This window comes from Octopus sinensis, linkage group LG8, assembly GCF_006345805.1.
Source record: "Octopus sinensis linkage group LG8, ASM634580v1, whole genome shotgun sequence".
Lineage (NCBI taxonomy): Eukaryota > Metazoa > Mollusca > Cephalopoda > Octopoda > Octopodidae > Octopus > Octopus sinensis.
Genome location: NC_043004.1, coordinates 107,163,036 through 107,183,110, shown reverse-complemented (window position 1 = coordinate 107,183,110; position 20,075 = coordinate 107,163,036). Strand labels below are relative to the sequence as shown.

Here is a 20,075-nt window from a genome sequence, read left to right as displayed (position 1 = left end):
CAGCACACCAAACTCAATTCACCTACCACTCACTGCCACATTAAACCATGCACAAAACATCTCAATTATCACATTAATCACCCAGAATGCTTCAACTGCCAAACCAAGTGTTACACCTCATGGCTATACTGCCTCACTTATGTCATACAAAATACCCAACTGTTGCATTGTATCCCTCTCAACATGCCCTAATTTCCACTCTAGACCCCGACACAACATGCTCTCACAGCAGCACTAAACCTCAGTCATTAATTTTTGTGTGTGATACCCCCATACAACATGTCCTCACTGTCTACACTATTCCTTCTCTATGCGTTGTTTCACCGATCATTATGTACATGCCCTAATTTCTGTGCTAAAGCTTCTCAAAAACACACCCTGATTTCCACCCTGAACTTCCACCCAACAAATCTTTCTATTACACTTCATTTGGAGCACATTTAATATGATGTGTATTGCTGTTATGTGTCTCTCATTATGGAGGTGGTATTGATATGTGTGTGTACGTGTGTGTTTCTCTTAATGGTGTGAATATTTTTCTCTGTGTGTAGGTCTGTGTCTCTTTGGTAGTATGGATGTGTAGTTACGTATGTGCTTGTGTGTGGGTGTATGTACTTGTATGTCTCTTGGTGGTGTGGATGTGTGTCTTGGTGTTGTGTGCATGCCTTTCTCTTGGTGTGTGTGTGTGTGTGATTGTGTCTCCGTGTCTTCCTCTCTCTCGTTCCCACCTCTCTGTTATTTCCGAAGAATGTTGTGGTTTTTTAATAATTAGAAACTGCTGTAGAAAATTTCAGCTTAGCAAATATTTTGTAACTGTATGGATACCATTACACCATCTGTCACAGGGTATGTATGGTATGTGTGTGTGTGTGTGCGTGCGTGTGTGTATTTGTGTAAGAGTGTGTTTAAATTGCTTGGATTTAAGTGTATTTTTATAGGATTAGGTAGGGAAATATTTTAAATGGGATGTTGTTTATTTTTGTAATCTGTCTACACCTTGTCAATAAGTTTAGTGTTTTAAGTGTACCAGTTCCTCTTTGGTACTTTAATGCTATCACTTAAAATTACTTGCCTACAGTGTGTTGAAATAGTATTAACTCAGTTTAGTTATTCCACTGAACACCTTTCAGAGTTATCCACCCCTAAGGGGCAGATTGAGATCGCTAAGTAAATGTGGTGGATAACTTTGCAAGATATCTGGTGGAGTAACTGGCATAATACTTAGGCAAACATCACTACTTAGAATATATAAATACAGTTTTTAATATTCGTTCAAACATTAGTGTAATATATCTGGATATCACTTACAACTTACATTCTGGAGTGGTGCTACACCATCAACTAAGAACTAATTAGAGGAGGCGGTCATTATGTTAAGTTTGTTTATATTGATAGAAAGAAAGCCCTTAAGATTAAGAGCTGAGGAAATATTCTCCCCTCCACTTTTTAAATCAAATCTTATGAATCAACTGATCACTCATAATCTGATTTATATGAAGTCTGAGCACATAAGACAAAATATTTGTGCTAAAAGCTGAGGACCATTCTCTATAGTACTTTCCTCTCTTCCTTTTTCCTGTTCCTGCTCTTTTCCTGTCTGGCAAGTTACTCAGTGATCTCACTAGTGCCGGCGTACAAGAAAAACACCCAGTACACCCTGTATTGTCGTTGGCATTAGGAAAGGCATCTAGCTATAGAAACTACGGCAAACCTAACATTGGAGCTCAGTGCAGCCCTGCGGCTCAATGGTTCTTGTCAGACCATGTAACCCTTGAAAGCATAGAAAACAGATGTAAAATGAATGATAATGACGATGATGATGATGATATCATTTCTATGCATCATCAGATGCCAACTATGTGCTTGTTCAATCTGCTAGAAATAGCAGTCAAGCTCTTTCAAAATATTCTATCTCAGGGAAAGGACACATTAGATAATGTAGTTCCAGGTACCTTATATCTGAACAGAAGTTGGTACAATCATAGACGAAGTGCTTTGATCAGGGTCAACTTGGGAACCAAGCAGCAACAACAACAACTGCAACCACAAGTTGTATTATCATTTAAGTTTGATTGTCATGGAACACTGGTGGATACATTTAAGGGCACTGACATAGTTGTGTAGTTAAGTCACTCCTAGTGCATGCCACCACATGTGTGCACACGCATGCACATGTATCTGTGTGTGTATTGGAGAATGGTGTTGATATTAAAAAAAATTGCTGATAAACCAGTGCACCAGATAAAAGGACATTGTAGTATTTATTCTGTCCTTGTCACACAAATATTCTCTTGTCATTCCTGTCACTGGAGGAGATTTTGGCTGAAAATTCCAAACAAATCTTCTTAGAGTTGCTTTTGTGTTAAGGGTGAATGAAAGCATGAACTCCATTGGAAAACCGATAACCAACAGCGCTGTTGTTCACAAAGTATGCCTGATATCGTTTATATTTTACTTGTTTCTGTCATTAGTCTGTGGCCATGCTGGGGCACTGTCTTGAAGGATTTAGTTGAACAAATTGAGCCAGGTGTATATTTTTTAAGTCTGGTACTTATTCTTTGCCAGTTTGCTTAGTTGCAGGGGTGTAAACAAACCAACACTAGTCATCGAGCAATGAGAAGTGGGGGACAACACACACACACACACACACACACACTGTACAAACATACAACTCGCCGAAAGTGTCATGCAGTGAGACTGAACCTGAATCCACATGGTTGTAAAGCAAGCTTCTTAACCACACGGCCATGCTTGTGCCTGAATAAAGAGCTATTCTTCCACAAACTTCAGTTATTGTAAAACACCTTCTTTGCCAGTTTGCTTAGTTGCAGGGGTGTAAACAAACCAACACTAGTCATCGAGCAATGAGAAGTGGGGGACAAACACACACACACACACACACACACAACTGTACAACATACAACTACTCGCCGAAAGTGTCATGCAGTGAGACTGAACCTGAATCCACATGGTTGTAAAGCAAGCTTCTTAACCACACGGCCATGCTTGTGCCTGAATAAAGACTATTCTTCCACAAACTTCAGTTATTGTAAAACACCTTTTTAGGCCACAGCAATGGATACATTATGTATCCTGTAAATTATGGTTTATATGGTATTTGTTATGTCACTATGACTTTGAAAGCTAGTAATACCTGGGGATCATTGTTCCTCACAAGAATAGTGTTATTGTTGTAGTTTATACTTTCATCCACCCTTAATGCACAAACAACTCTAAGAAGACTTGTTTGGAATAATTCTCTGCCAAAGTCTCTTGTTTGTAGAAACCAGCAACACACCAGTATCATTCAGCAGTACTTTATTTTATTGGCTCCTCCCATTCCCAGAAGAAAGCAAAGCAAATTTAGCCATTATTTCCTACCTCTTACTATTTAGAGTTGGTTGAAACTGAAAAATTTGACACGTGTCCCTGCTACAATCTTCTTTGTCTTTCAGAAATATTATGGCTTATCATCATCTACTATTGAGCTATTGATAGCTAGCTCTTTGTCAGAAAAGTTTCCTTAGCTTACAAGGAACTTAAAAACAAAATTTTCCTTTACTACCAGGAACTCAGAATATCACCAGCATCATTTAATATCCATGTATTAAATATCATAATATATTAATGATATTAAATATCATTTAATATCACATGGGTCAGATGAAATTTGTTAATGTAGATTTTCTATGGTTGGGTACCCTTCCTAAGGCCAAATTTCCCCATGATTGGACACATTCCTCACAGAAGACTAGAAATGAACAACCTTGCTTCTATGATGGTGATGCTCACTTATAACTATCACTTGATGCCAAGAGAAAGGTACATGCATGCATGCCTCATGCATGCACCAATGCAGGCAGGCATGCATATACACACATGTACACAGAAGGCTCCTTTCAATTTCCGTTTACCATATCTACTCACAAGCTCTTTAGTTAGTTCAGAGCAGAAGACATTTTTTCCAGATCAAAAGCTTCCTTTTCTTACAGTGACAACAGAGCAATTTCAAATCCTGCCAGTTTTGATAAAATATCCTCTTTAGCTGGCTGGAGTGGCCAATCTTGACTACTACACCATATTGAATGTGTCTGGTGTGGAGCTGACCAACAGCAGCGAAACAGTATCCATTTTCTGAAAATTAGGATGAGGAAGTTGTTTAGGGAGTTGGAATGGTGATGCTGTAGGAATTAAAATTAGGTCAGTTCTCCAGGAGATTACTTCTAATAATGTTTATTATTTTGCATTCTTCTCTCTGCATGTGTACATGCATGTCTGCCTTTGTGAAATCATGCATATTTTAAAATAATAAATGGAATTAATATAATTAATTATTATGGTTTGTTCTCTCTTACCCCAAACCTCTTAAACTTCTACTGAACTTTTAATAAATCCAGCAAGTGGATCAGATTAGTTAATCTTTTAATCAGTTTATGCATGAAACCATCTTAATAATATGCCCTTGATATTTAGTCTTTGTTCTTGTGTGTCACTAATGAAGGACCTGTGATTGTATTGATGATACTACAGTAGCAGCAGCAGCAATGCTGGATTTGAAGTGTTTCACTTTATTAGTTCCTCAGTTTCTGTTGTATGTTTTGTAATGACTATTTCCCTTCATTTTTGTAAATTTGAGTTATAGTGATATATTCAGCGGAAGGCAGAATTGGTAGTGTTGAGACAAAATATTTTATGGTATTTAGTAATGTTCCTTTACATTCTGAATTCTGATCCTACCCAAGTTGACCCTATCATTATTGTCATCATAATCATTAATCAGTCCTATATTTAAGAGATGAGGAATTATGTACATTATTTACATTCAATAGATATTTGTCCTCATCTCGTTTGTTGTTAACACATTTTGGCTGATTACCCCCCAGCTTCTTCAGGTGTCTTGGGAAATTTCGATGGGTTCTCATTCCTAAGGTTGATTATATGTTATTGTTAGTGTTCAGGTCACTGCTTGAATTGAACTCAGAATCTTGGGGTTAGTAGCCTGCGCTCTTAACCACTATGCCATATTCCCATGGACATATGGCGTAGTGGTTAAGAGTGCAGGCTACCAACCCCAAGTTTCCGAGTTCGATTCCAGGCAGTGACCTGAACACTAATAATAACAATAATAATAACAATAATAATAATAATATCGAAAAATACCTTAGGAATGAGAACCCAGGTTCGAAATTTCCCCAAGACACCTAATGAAGGCTGGGGGGGGGTATATCAGCCGAAACGTTGCATTAACAACAAACAAGATGAGGACAAATATCTGTCAAATGTAAATAATCATTATTGTTGCCCTCATCATTGCCGTTGTCATTAATGTTATCATCATTTTAATGGTCACTTTTGCATGCTTGTTTGAGTTGAATGGAACTTTTTGAGGCAGCTTTTTTATGGCCTGATGCTCATCATCCATCAATCCTCACCTGTTTCCAAGCATGGTAATATTTCTGTGTAACAGGACAAATTTTCATGGAACATTGGAAAGGAAGGACACGGCTGTTCTGATGGTATTGCTCGTTCACAACAAGGAGCATCCCCTCCTGCATTCACCCACACATATCACACTCACCAAATTCTGCACACATTACTGGTGACTTATTATGACTTTCAACCATCCTATGGATGCCCAACCCTTTAAATGGTTCTTTATATTACATGCATTTTAAACTTTGGAACACCACAATAGCAACACCATTTTAATCCACATTCTCTCTTTTGTTGATCTCAAAATTCCCTTTGCTACATATTAAAAGAAGTGATTAGTTTCTAAACAGGTTAACACACATACTTCCATGTTCTGTGTGTGTGTGTGTCTTTCTCTCTCTCTCACACACACACACACAACCATCTTCCTTGAATATCACTTTCTCTTCAGTGACCACCAGTCTGGCTTTTGTGAAATCAGATCTACTGAAGACCTTACTCTCCTCTGGTCCTTGTATTTAAAACTTGGTTAAAAAAAAATAATCTTATTGCACTGAACTCATTTGGCTAATAACACACCCCGAGCGGAATATCATAGATGGTGATTGTGCCGAAACTTGTTTTGTATGTGTGTGTTGTCTCTTTATGCTCTGTAGCTCAGCTGCTTGACAAATAGAGAATGTAAAACAAGTACTAAACTAAAACAAGTGTTTGGGTCTAGATGATTTTCTTGCCCTAGTAAAGCCATAGACCAATGACTAAAAACACCAGTTTCTGTCTCTGTAGTCTTACTCTCTCCTCCCATCACCTGACACAATGCAACTTCCCTCAATATCTCTCCCCTCAGTTGAGAGTATGGGTATCTTGTCTTGCAAGTTCCTTGGTGACCTCACTGCTGCTGATGCCATGTAGAACGCACACTGAAAAGGTGTTGGTCTTAGGAAGGGCATCCAGTCAAAACAGACAGAGCTTAGTACAGTCTTGTTATCAAACCATCCAACTGATCCCCCATTAAATGATGATGGTGATGATATACAGGTATGAAGTGCATGTCTACTGTGTAGCAGGTTTATTTTGCAACCGTGTAGTATCAGGATTTGTCCTACTGCCTGTCACTTTGGTTACATTCTACTATAATCCCTGGCTAACTAATGTCTTGTAAAAGAATTTTGGGAAGCCTGTGTGTGAATGTTGATATTCCATGTTGTCACTACTTGAGTGAACAGGTGGTGATATGGACATTTGTTGTTGACATTATGGCTGGCTGTTTTGTGCTTCCAATGACTATTGGAAGAATGATAATAATAATTCTTTCTACTTTAGACACAAAACCTGAAATTTTGGGGAAGGGGAAAGTCGATCACATCTTACTTGATTGGTACATATCAACTCAGAAAGGATGAGAGGCAACGGCAACCTCAGCAGAATTTGAAATTAGAATCTAAAGATGGACAAAATACCAGAAGAAAGCATTTTGCCCACCATGCTAATGATTCTTCCAGCTGCCACCTTTGGAATAATAATAATAATAATAATAATAATTGATATAAAAGATGGGCTACAGCAAATATGCTGGTCCCTTAGTGGCTGATGATATGTGCATCTCTGATCTTAAGCAGAAGTAATGGGGGAGCATCATAGCCATGTGTCAAGAGTAATTCTTTGGGGTTTGAATAATTCACTTCTGGAAACGTGGGTGTTTTGTTCAATGTCCTTAAACTCTTATTCAGGCACCTTTTGAGTGGGATGGGCTACTCGATCTGAAGAAACTGGTCCCCCACCTGCAAGGCCATGTGCTGTTTATCTTGATATGAGATCACCATGTCGTGCACATATGGTTGTGATGCATGTGCCTGGTGTACCCTTATCGGATGGGTAGTCATGATGAGTATGTTGGGCTTTGTATACTTTACCCCAATGTCACTGATGGCATGCACAGATCTGTCACTCAATAATAATAATAATAATAATAATAATAATAATCATCCTTTCTTCTATAAGCTAAAGGTTTGAAATTTTGATGGGGGAGACTAATTGATTACCTTGATCCCAATGTTTTGCTGGTACTTAATTTATCAACCCTGAAAGGATGAAAGGCAAAGTTGACTTTTGGCGGAATTTGAACTCAGAACGTAGCGACAGATGAAATACTGCTAAGCATTTCACCCAGTGTGCTAACAATTCTGCCAGCTCTCCCACCTTTGGAACAATAATAATAAAAATCTTTTACTTGTAAACAGGTAAAAGTTGTCGACAGAGAGTATCTAAGTGTAAAATCTTGTTTCAAAGTAATCTCAGTCTAAACCCATGTAATATGAAAAAAATAGATGCTAAACAAAAGAATAAATATGATTCTTTGCATTATCAGTATGAAAATATTTACTAATCTATAATGAAGTTCTTATGTATATTTTTAATTGTGCACTAGAATATATATATATATATATATATGTGTGTGTGGTTGTGTATGTGAGGTGCCTGAAGAGGTGGTGGTTTTAAAATGCTCTAAATGGAAAGAACCAACAGTACAAAAGAAGCAATTCTTGTAGGTGAGGGCTTACATATAGGTTTTGTGTTTTTTCCCCTTGCACTGAATCATTGTTTTTACTGATTTAATGTTTCATTGGTTATTTTTACGATTTTATAGGTTAGAAAAATTTGTTGGGCAGAATTTCTCCATGCATTATTGTGTGTGTGTTGTGTGTGTGTGTGTGTACATTATATATGTATGTTTATATATGTGTGTGCATATACATGTGTAGGCATGCATGTTGGCTTTGCCAGTTTGATCAATTAGAAATTGTGGTAATGTATATAGCATTATGTTGACTAAAGGCAAACAAAATTGATTATGCCCCTCTTTAATCCAAGTACCTTCCACCATCTACTCACCAGTGCTTTTTGCACTCACCTTGTAATATGACTTCTCATACGTTGATCAATATCCTTGATGACCTATTACTTCTCTCAACTGGTTTGTAGTTAACTGTTCTTAGTTAAATTACACATCCAATAGATCAACCTCAATTAATACTATCTTACTTGATCCTCTGCATTTCTTTACATCTGTTTTAGTATAATTCTGTATCACAATCTTTGAATGTCTCACAGAGTTGCCATTCAATACAGAAGGTGACATCTTTTGTTCAGTGATCGTAGTAGTTCTCGAAACTTTAATCTAACTTCACTTCCTATCACTCTCTTATCACAATTCCAACTCCGTGGCTTATTATTTCAGTTTGATAACTTTTGTATTATTTTCACCAAGCAATCTTAGTAGACTATGATCTTCAGTTTATATTGATAGATTTCTTACTCTGAAAAAGGCGTTATAAGTGCTATGGCACACCACTAACATTTCAAGTTTTATGTATAAATTAATGTTAAGCTAGTTTGCAAATCACATGCACCAGTGTGATTCATTGAAAGCATTCAAGTTTTTCTAAATATTCTAGTATTTTTCAACTTGTTTCAAAAACTAGTGGCACACTTGCAGACCATACACAGCACATAAATATGCTGTGGCACACGTGTCATAGAACAACGACTGAAAATATTTGCTGTATAATATTGAGTTCTTGTCTGCTGTTTTCCTGTACTTTTTAGCAAGTCCAATTCTTTGATACTAAGTCTTGGTATTCACTCTGTTACGTTATATTTGTATTGTATTGTCTTTTTTGCTATGTGGTATTTGTTGTGATTCTTTACATTCTGATTTCAAATCTTGCCAAGAACAACTTTGCCTTCCATCCATTCAGGGTCAATAAAATAACCTACCAATCTAAGTACTGAGGTTGATGATATTCACTAACTCCATCCCTTCAAAATTGCTGGCCTAGTGCCTATATTGGAAAACATTAATTTCTCTTTAACCTTGTATGTAAATATTTTAGCTGCTTTAAGTTCAATCATTAGATATTCTTTCACCTACATAACTATACCTTAGAAATATTCAGCCATTCTCTACATGATGTGAATTATCTCACTTTCTCAAACTGTTGAATGAATGCTAACATTTACTGAAATGTTTTATCAGTTTCCACTTGTTCCTCATTGTGATTCCTTCTCTGATAAACATTTCTTTCAGCTTAACTACTAATCATTAATCTATGCTGAAAGTGAGGATATTTGTATATTCTTTGTGTTCATAACAAATATGCCTACGTCTGAGACATCAGTCTTCTCTCATTTATATTATGTAAGGCCTCTATGCTGACAGAATAGAAGAAAGAAACAGAGTGCTAGACTAAAGACTCTACAGTATTTAGTTAAAAGCTTCTCTCTTTCTTCTACAAAAAACAGCTAAGTATATCTAAGGCCTCACTTATCTTCCCACTAGATTAAACAATTAACCTATAATTAAAAGAGACTATTCAATTAAGGTGATTACACGTTTAACAATGTGTAATTTTGTGATAAACTATTGCTTGTAACAGCCGTGTGTGTTTGTACATGTCTGAGTGTGAATATTTGTTCATCTGTGATATGGTGGCTATGTTCAATGTAACTTTGGAACATAGGACAGAACTCTGTAATATCTACAAATTGTGAGTGTGCAGGAGGTGCAAGTGGGATTACAGGTAGGCTGACTGAGGACTTCATATATAACAGAATTACCTGAGTAGCAAGCAGTGGAAGCACTCATGGGGTAATTCTTCCAAATGCTCAGAAGTTTCCTAAGATGTAACTGATATCCACACCTGTCAATGTTCACTTGTTCCAAGTAGTTACATCTCTGTTATCTAGTGCCTGGTAACTAATAACAAGACTGTACATAGCTGAGACATATGAAGGCCAAAACATGTCCTGAATTGTCAGTATACCTACCAAAGGTCAGACTCAATCCATACTTCATGCTTTCACCCATAAAATTTTTATTACCTTGTTTTAATGTGTATAAGGAACCCCCTAATTTTTTGGGCTTAAAATTTGAAAAAATGGTTTTGTAAGGGATTATAAATACTATCCATGTATAAAAAAAACTCCCTTTTTTTTAAACCTAATTTTTGACAAAAAGGGGTTCCTTGTACTAGTTGAAATATGGTAATTTACATTTAGGATATGTCTGTCTTGACTATCTTGCCCAGAATTAATCATTAAAGTTACTGATTAAAAGAAATTTTTTTAAAAACTTTTTTTAAAACTTTTTTTTTACCTTATTTAAACCATGATATACATTAATTTATGGCTATGCTATATGTAGATAACAGATTGGATTCATCACTGTGCTGAGACACGTTGTTTAGGCACCAGTATGTTATTTAAACATAAACCTGACTTGTTGGTTTTTTCAAGATATACATATCTAAAGTCCAAATGGGTTTTCAGCCTTATTTATGCAGCCTACTTTACGAAAGCAGATTGCATTCATTATACATCTCTTGAACTTTGACTGTATCAAAGGTCTCTAAACTTGATTTTCAATTTGGTGCAGTAACTCCAAGTACATAATGCAAATATCTCAATGGTATAAATCTTATAGAACAAATGCAAATATATGTATGCTTTTAGGGTAGGGTGATGGTGGGGTAACTAATACATATTCACATTTTAATCCTTCAGTTTTGAGTTCTGTGGTAAAACTCTTTGTCATGAGATTTCTTACCAGAATGTACCGCTTCTGTATTTTAATTTTCCGAGTAATTAAGAATTATAACCGGTTTAGTACAATAACTAACATTCAACTTTTTAAAAGAGAAATGTTTACTTATGTTGCATGTATTAATGAGATCACAGTGAAAGATCTGAGTTCAAATTTGAGTACTTGTGCCAGTTGGAGTTGAAATGGTTTATTGTTTGTAATGGGTATAAGTATAGGCATGGCTGCATGGTAAGAAGTTTATTTCTCAGCTACATGGTTTCAGGTTCAGTCCCACTGTGTAGCAAGTGGGTGAGTGTCTTCTACAGTGTCCTAGGCTGACCAAAGCCTTGTGAGTGGATTTGGTAGATGAAAACTGAAAAAGGCTTGTTGTGTGTGTGTGTGTATTTATGTGTGTGCGTGTGTTTCTGTGTTATTGTGGCTTTGCCTTGACACTGCATTGTAGTTTTAAGCAAGTGTGACCATCATGTGATCGGTGTCCTTCATTTCCAATGTTCTGAGACGTGCCTGGTCATAGGGAAATATTATCTTACTTGGAAACAGGTATGGGTTGGTGAGAGGAAGGGCATGCAGCTTTCGAAAATTCACCTCAACATAGTGATAGGTCAAAAGAACAGTAAAACATTAAAATTCAATTTTTAACAATACAAGTATTTCTGTAAAAATACTTGTATTTTCTATTAAATCATTGATTTGTCTTGACTGCATCTAGCTTCCATAATGTATCCAATAACTTCTAATTTATGCTTATTATATCATTCCAGGCCAATTTCCATCCACTGTTATTCTGCTTACCAATATAGTCACATGCTTATGGCATCTGTTCATCAAATTCACTTCTTTCTCTAACATTGATGTTTCATGCTTGTTGTAGCAGTGTTCTGAGCAGTTCAGTGTCTTCAAGTATGCTGGCAAATAACAATGCCCATATATGGTGGCAATGCAGACTTGGGCTAGCAAAGTGGAATGACTAAGCAAAGCTATTATGTTCAGTTAAATCAACCATTAGGAATGCTGGATTGGCTAAAGGATTATTAATCAATAAATTTGTCTTACTCTTGGGAATAAAGCATCAGTTACCAGTAGCTGCAGTCAAAATTTGCATATAACGCGCATGTGTGCATCTGAGAATATGTGTAAGCATTTATGGATGCAGCCACACATACTTATGCATTCATCTCATTTGTCTGCATTCATCACATATGTACACGCTCCCATGTTTCTTGGTTGCGGTAAAAGAAAGGTCATCGCTATTGTCATATCATTATCATCATCTTTATGGTATATTTTTCATTATATCATGGATTGGACTGAGGCATGTGCGCTCACACACACACACACTCTCTCTCACACACCCACATGCAGTCCCATCCACATATTAAACATATGTGCAGGCATATATTTAACTGTATTTGTGTGCATTATATCACTTGATCACCATCATTGTTGTTCATCATCATCATTATCATTGTTGTCATCATCCCTTCTGCATCCATTTTTCCTAATATGCATGCATCGAATTGGTCAATTTCAACACAGCATCTTTTTACTTGTTGCAGTCCTCTGTCTTCTCTGTGAAGTTTAATATTCCAAGATCAGTCCTTGCTTCCCATGTCTTCTTCTGCATATCTATTCTACTTACAATGTTTGGCACTTTCCACATGACTATCATCTTTCTTGTGCGTCACATGTTTATACTAGTCTTTATCTTTTACTGACTTCAAGTCATTGGACTGTGGCCAAACTGGGGCACCACATTTTAAGGGTGTAGTCAAACAAATTAACCCCAGTACTTTTGTTTTTTAGCCTGGTACTTGTCTAACTGGTCTCAAACCAACTCTAGTTTCAAGCGGTGTGTGTGTGTGTGTGTGGGACATGTGTGTGCACACACACATGAGCTTTCACACAGTTTCTGCCTACCAGATCCACTCACAAGGCTTTGGTCTTCCTGTGCTGTAGGCGAAGACACTTGCCCAAGGTGCCTCGCAGTGGAACTGAACCTAAAACTGCATGGTTGCAAAGCAAGCTTTTTAATCACGCAGTCATAGTGGGTAGTATTTTTAACCCTTTAGTGTTCGCATTATTCTGCCAAAATCAATGCTTTTTTACCCATATTGATTAGAACTAATCATGCATTATCTTGTAGCTATGAGATTTTGATGAGGTAGCTGTTAATTTTTAAAACAATATTGTAGGATTGGTGTGAGAGACCAGATCTGGTCAGTTTGAACATAAAACAGGCAGAATACTTTTGGCCGGATATGGCTGGTTCAAATGCCGAAGGGTTAAATAACTCGATGACTTCTCTCATTTCGCATAAGACTACAAATTTCATAGAACTAGTGTAGGATACCAAATCAGTACAAGTATAGAACTAGTGTTCATTTTATCAACTCAGATTTACACCTGGCAGGATTTAAATTCAGAATCTAGAGTTCGCCACGAAGCACTACAAAACGTTTAGTCTTGTAATCTACTTTTTACTATTCCATTGTCTTTATTTCTGCTAATATTAATTTTAACTGGCATTCCATGATTATGACAACGAGGGTCCCAGTTGATACAATCAACCAAACAGCCAACTCATGGAATTATGGTGCAAGTGGCTGAGCACTCCACAGTCATGCATATCCTTAATGTAGCTCAGAGAGATCCAGGAGTGTGACACAGAATGTGACATGACTGGCCCTTTGGACTTAGAGGCACAACCCATTTTTGCCAGTTGAGTGGATTAGAGCAACAGGAAATAATGTGTCTTGCTCAAGGACACAATGTGCCCCCCACCCAGGAATCAATAGTTGTGAGGAGTTGAATGCCTTAACCACAAAGCCACACATTTTTACACTATTAATTACAGTGATTTCTAACATAGACAGGATGCTTTAAATTTGCTGGGTAGGGAACAGGAAATTAGTTCTTGGATTGGTTCATTTTTTGACTATGACTGAATGAAAGGCAAAGTCTAATTTAGCAGGGTTTGAACTGGAGCAAATAGAGCAAGAAAATTTTGTCTTACACTCCAGTGATTCTGCTAATAATGGTAATTCTTTCTATTATAGGCACAAGGCCTGAAATTTTGGGGAAGAGTGCTGGTCAATCACATTGACCCTGAAAGGATGAAAGATAGTCAGCCTTGGCAGAACTTGAACTCAGAGTGTGATGACAGACAAAATGTCACTATACCTTTTGTCTGATGTACTAATGATTCTAATGGTTTCAAATTTTGGCACAAAGCCAGCATTTTCAGGGGAGCATAGTTGATTACATCAGTCCCAATGCTTGACTAGTATTTTATCTTATGGACCTTGAAAGGGTGAAAGGCAAAGTCATCCTTGGTGGAGTTTGAACTCAGAATATCAAGAATAAGGAGAAATGCTACTAAGTATTTTTTGCGATGTACTAATGATTCTGCCATTGTTTCTAACCTCAGCACATGGCTTGAAATTTAGCAGACCTTAGAATCAACAATGTTCCAACTGTGACCATCTGTCTTTTTTATTTTTTCATTTGTAATATTGTAATCTTTCTAGGGCTGCATTACTTGACATGTTTCATAAGATGGGAAGGTTTTAGGGAAATTTGCTTGTTATTTCTGGTGGATCAGTTGAACCCTTGCTGGTTCCTTTGTTGGTTTGTCAATCTGAAAGTTAATTCTGTTATAACTTATAAATAACTTAGTCAAAACATTTATGCATATAAAGCTTAGCTTCTTTCCTTTGTGTTTGGTATGTCTAACAATCTTAACTGCTGGGAAAATGTGATCTTGTCTTTTCGCTATTAAGTGTCAATCTATATTTACTGTAGATTTTCTCCTCGTTAAATAATTGCCATTGTTGTTCACTGAAAGTGTTTGAACATCCACAACTGGTGTTATACAACAAATCTGTTTGTGCTGCGAATCTGCTTGTTGTCACAATGAAACTGGAAGCATGACATTGTTCTATAGCATTTTGTTGGCTTAAACTGCTATTATTGGAGAAGTGATATCTTTGGAAACAGACCTATACTTTTAGATTCATTAAAGTCAACAATTAAAAGCTAGAGGTGTTTGCCGTACCTGCTACTATCTCCTCTATTGGACCTGGTAATAACAACAATTGTAATTATATTATATTATTGTTGTTATTATTATTATTATTAGTAGTAGTAGCAGTAGCAGTGTTAGGCGCAGCAGTAACAGCACCAGTATCACCACCAACAGCATCAACAATATATACAATGTATTGAAAGAATATTTGATTCAAAAGCAAGTTTCTGTCAGCAACAGTAGTAGTAGTAGTAGTAACAGCAGCAGTAATTGTTGTAGTGACTAATATTATCGGTAGTATTATAAACGGTGTTAAAGGCAGCAATCTCTGTTGTAGATTTAGTTGTATTAACATTAGTAACAGTGTTTTTGAAACATTATGAAATATATAAAATATGTTTAGAGGTTCACTGCTTTGTTGTTGTAGTAGTAGTAGCAACAGCAGCAGCAGATATTACTGCTGTAATACTAATATCATGGTGAGTCCCTGAACTTATTTAGTTATTGAAAGACCACTTCCAAACATTGTCTCCATGTAGTGTATATCAAGTAAGGCGGCCTTGCAAAGCCTGTTCCCTTTTAAGTCCTTTATTAATACCCATGGGAAGACAACTCTTACTGTTCACAACAAGCAGTGAAGAGCAGTTATTGGTTTGTTTGTAGATGATGATGTTTACTATATCTATTTTATCATGGATGTATAAGATAAGGGATGGTGAGATAAAATACACAACACCTTTCATGTGTTAGTTTGATATCTCAGCTGTAACTCATCTAATGCTAGGAGTATTTTCAGTTACTAGATTATCATAAGATGGCTTCGTGTATGGCATTGTGAATCAGTACATAACAGCCATGTGCCGTTGTTTAATTGTAAACTCAATAATCTCATTGGCTTTTCCTTGTGGCTGGAAAGCTTACTTGATCAGAACTGCCTTGGTGCTAAACAAAAAAATATGCCCAACTGCTATAGTGTTAATTTCTCAAATCACATGTTTACAATACCATTGCGAATTCTGTATCATGAAAAAGTATTCCTTAAGGCATTTGCTGTTCAACTGCAAATGACAAGTGCTTCTGCTCTTAGTTAAGTTACCCACTTACTAGCAGTATCATGAAGTGAGTTGGATAAATGGTGGGTGTGTTGAAGGTGGCAGTTATAGAGAGGTGGATCAAAGGAATCTTGGGATGTAGTTGAATTACACCTGCAAATGATTTGTCAGGTGATCGAAACCTGGATAACACTTGTATCACAAATCTATCCAACTTGTATCCAAAACTGGTGTTATACAATTGTTTGTGCTGTCAAATCTGCATCTACAAGGAAACTAGAAGCATGACATTATTCTGTTGTGTTTTATTGGCTTAAACAAGTATCAGTGGAAATGTAAATAGCTGTGGAAATGGGGCTATGGTTTCAATTCATTAACATTAACAAGGTGTAGGCATGGATGTGAGGTAGGAAATTTGCATGGTTTCAGGTTCAGGAAACTTGCATAGTTTCAGGTTCAGGAAATTTGCATGGTTTCAGGTTCAGGAAACTTGCATAGTTTCAGGTTCAGGAAATTTGCATGGTTTCAGGTTCAGGAAATTTGCATGGTTTCAGGTTCAGGAAACTTGCATAGTTTCAGGTTCAGGAAATTTGCATGGTTTCAGGTTCAGGAAATTTGCATGGTTTCAGGTTCAGGAAACTTGCATAGTTTCAGGTTCAGGAAATTTGCATGGTTTCAGGTTCAGGAAATTTGCATGGTTTCAGGTTCAGGAAATTTGCATGGTTTCAGGTTCAGGAAACTTGCATAGTTTCAGGTTCAGGAAATTTGCATGGTTTCAGGTTCAGGAAATTTGCATGGTTTCAGGTTCAGGAAACTTGCATAGTTTCAGGTTCAGGAAATTTGCATGGTTTCAGGTTCAGGAAACTTGCATAGTTTCAGGTTCAGGAAATTTGCATGGTTTCAGGTTCAGGAAATTTGCATGGTTTCAGGTTCAGGAAACTTGCATAGTTTCAGGTTCAGGAAATTTGCATGGTTTCAGGTTCAGGAAATTTGCATGGTTTCAGGTTCAGGAAATTTGCATGGTTTCAGGTTCAGGAAATTTGCATGGTTTCAGGTTCAGGAAATTTGCATGGTTTCAGGTTCAGGAAATTTGCATGGTTTCAGGTTCAGGAAACTTGCATAGTTTCAGGTTCAGGAAATTTGCATGGTTTCAGGTTCAGGAAATTTGCATAGTTTCAGGTTCAGGAAATTTGCATGGTTTCAGGTTCAGGAAATTTGCATGGTTTCAGGTTCAGGAAACTTGCATAGTTTCAGGTTCAGGAAATTTGCATGGTTTCAGGTTCAGGAAACTTGCATAGTTTCAGGTTCAGGAAATTTGCATGGTTTCAGGTTCAGGAAATTTGCATGGTTTCAGGTTCAGGAAATTTGCATGGTTTCAGGTTCAGGAAACTTGCATAGTTTCAGGTTCAGGAAATTTGCATGGTTTCAGGTTCAGGAAATTTGCATAGTTTCAGGTTCAGGAAATTTGCATGGTTTCAGGTTCAGGAAATTTGCATGGTTTCAGGTTCAGGAAACTTGCATAGTTTCAGGTTCAGGAAATTTGCATGGTTTCAGGTTCAGGAAACTTGCATAGTTTCAGGTTCAGGAAATTTGCATGGTTTCAGGTTCAGGAAATTTGCATGGTTTCAGGTTCAGGAAATTTGCATGGTTTCAGGTTCAGGAAATTTGCATGGTTTCAGGTTCAGGAAATTTGCATGGTTTCAGGTTCAGGAAACTTGCATAGTTTCAGGTTCAGGAAATTTGCATGGTTTCAGGTTCAGGAAATTTGCATAGTTTCAGGTTCAGGAAATTTGCATGGTTTCAGGTTCAGGAAATTTGCATGGTTTCAGGTTCAGGAAACTTGCATAGTTTCAGGTTCAGGAAATTTGCATGGTTTCAGGTTCAGGAAACTTGCATAGTTTCAGGTTCAGGAAATTTGCATGGTTTCAGGTTCAGGAAATTTGCATGGTTTCAGGTTCAGGAAATTTGCATGGTTTCAGGTTCAGGAAATTTGCATGGTTTCAGGTTCAGGAAATTTGCATGGTTTCAGGTTCAGGAAATTTGCATAGTTTCAGGTTCAGGAAATTTGCATGGTTTCAGGTTCAGGAAACTTGCATAGTTTCAGGTTCAGGAAATTTGCATGGTTTCAGGTTCAGGAAATTTGCATGGTTTCAGGTTCAGGAAATTTGCATGGTTTCAGGTTCAGGAAATTTGCATGGTTTCAGGTTCAGGAAATTTGCATGGTTTCAGGTTCAGGAAACTTGCATAGTTTCAGGTTCAGGTGCCATTGCATGGCACCTTGGGCAAGTGTCATCCACTATAGCTCTAGACTGGACAAAGCCTTGTGAGTTGATTTGGTAATGGTAACTAAAAGAAGCCTATCGTGTGTGTGTGTGTGTGTGCACTGCATGTGTGTTTATGTGTACATGAGTGTTAGCAGTGCTCATTGCCAACCTTACTTGGAGTCAGGTGAGAGTTAGTGACAGGAAGGGCATTCAGCCATAAAAAGGTCTGCCTCTCCTGTCCATATAAGCATGGAAATGTGGTTGTTGAAATGATGATATGATGCTGAAGAATGAGAAGCTAGATATGCTTGTCTTTGTCTGCAACCGACTCCTTTACTGAAGTTGTTGTCACACTGCTGTTGTTGCTGTGCTCCAGTTCAGTTCCGATTGAGCAAACTATTGATCAAAGGCATTCCAGTCATGGCCATTCCACCTTTAGATGTGCATCTTGGACCACATTGTTCAATATGTCATATTTGTATTTAAGATTTGTTATTTCAATAAGATTAGGCTGCTATTTCTAGTACATATGTGTCTGAATTTCTAGATGATTATTATTTTTACCAGGATTATAGTAGATAAGGGCTACTGGAATAAAGAGTGCATCAATTTTCATGTAGTAATTTGATATCCTTTGGTCTCACTCAGCTGTAAATCTTATTGTGTCAGTCACATTTTCAGTACCTGGACTCCGTTGCATGACTTTTATAGGCCCCCTGCAACTTTTGTTCTCAGGCGCTATCCTTTCAATCAAAATTCATAATCTACGCACTTTTTATTCTATTTTACTTTATTCTATCTGAAGCTCAATATTTCATGTTATCCTAAAGAACATCTTTTGAAGTACAAGAAGTTAAATTTACTTAGGTCTATTATAAATTTCAATAAGTAAAACTTCCAGATATGAATAAAAGAGAACTTTTATAATCCAGGCAACTTTCAAAGACAAGCATGGCACACTTTTCACTTCACTGAATCATCGTTCAGTTCAGAATAATCAAGATGAGAGCTAAGTTTGTGTTCAATAGATATCATAGACAATCCACAAAGTCTGCTACACGTTCATGGTACAATGTAATATTTTTGCAAGAACTTTTGCAGGTACAGTGTATTACCATTTTATTTCTTGAAATTTTCGGTTAACATAGTTTAATTCTTGTTCAACATCTTAACCAAAGCAAATAGATGACTCATTTATGTACTTTGATCTTAACATGGGGCCCCTCAACCATGGAGGGCCCATGCGACTGCAGGGGTTGTAGGGACTTAGCGATGGCCCTAACCTGGACTACTGGACGCTTAGCTGCTATTTCTGTTAAGAACCCTACCTCTGCACACATATAAACAGCATGCAACAAGAACCTTGTCCATATCACTGGAGATTTTTCCTGCCAAATGCATATCTTCAGTAAAAACTGGCCTTTCTCTTCAAAGCTCAAAAATATTTCAGCCCTAGCAACTACTAATTTTCTGCAAAGTAATATACAACATCTAGGAAGGTGCTAATGCTACTTACACATCCAAAGAAAGCCCATCCTACTGATTGGCATCAAGTTACTCACCAACACATTCTGACCTCTGATCCACAAAAATCACATATCTTCTTTCTGCCATTTTTCCTGCTACTGTAGTGGTGGCCTGCTCCTTGACACTTGTTAGTCTCACCCCCACCTCCACTCAAACACTTTCAGCTCCTTTGT

The 20,075-nt window shown here is 37.1% G+C and overlaps 1 protein-coding gene across 5 annotated transcripts in view; it reads left to right on the top strand.

Moving 5' to 3' along the window:
* LOC115215193 (rho-associated protein kinase 2) overlaps positions 1-20,075 on the top strand; it is a 217,590-nt gene that overhangs the window by 59,442 nt on the left and 138,073 nt on the right. Inside the window, exon 1 of one of the 5 annotated variants that reach the window (XM_029784384.2) lies at positions 13,624-13,628. The exons of the other annotated variants lie outside the window; for them this stretch is intronic. Coding sequence (XP_029640244.1) covers positions 13,626-13,628 — 3 coding nt within the window. The 5' untranslated portion in view covers positions 13,624-13,625. Of the gene's footprint in view, positions 1-13,623; positions 13,629-20,075 lie in introns of those variants that run through there. 5 annotated transcript variants of the gene reach the window in all.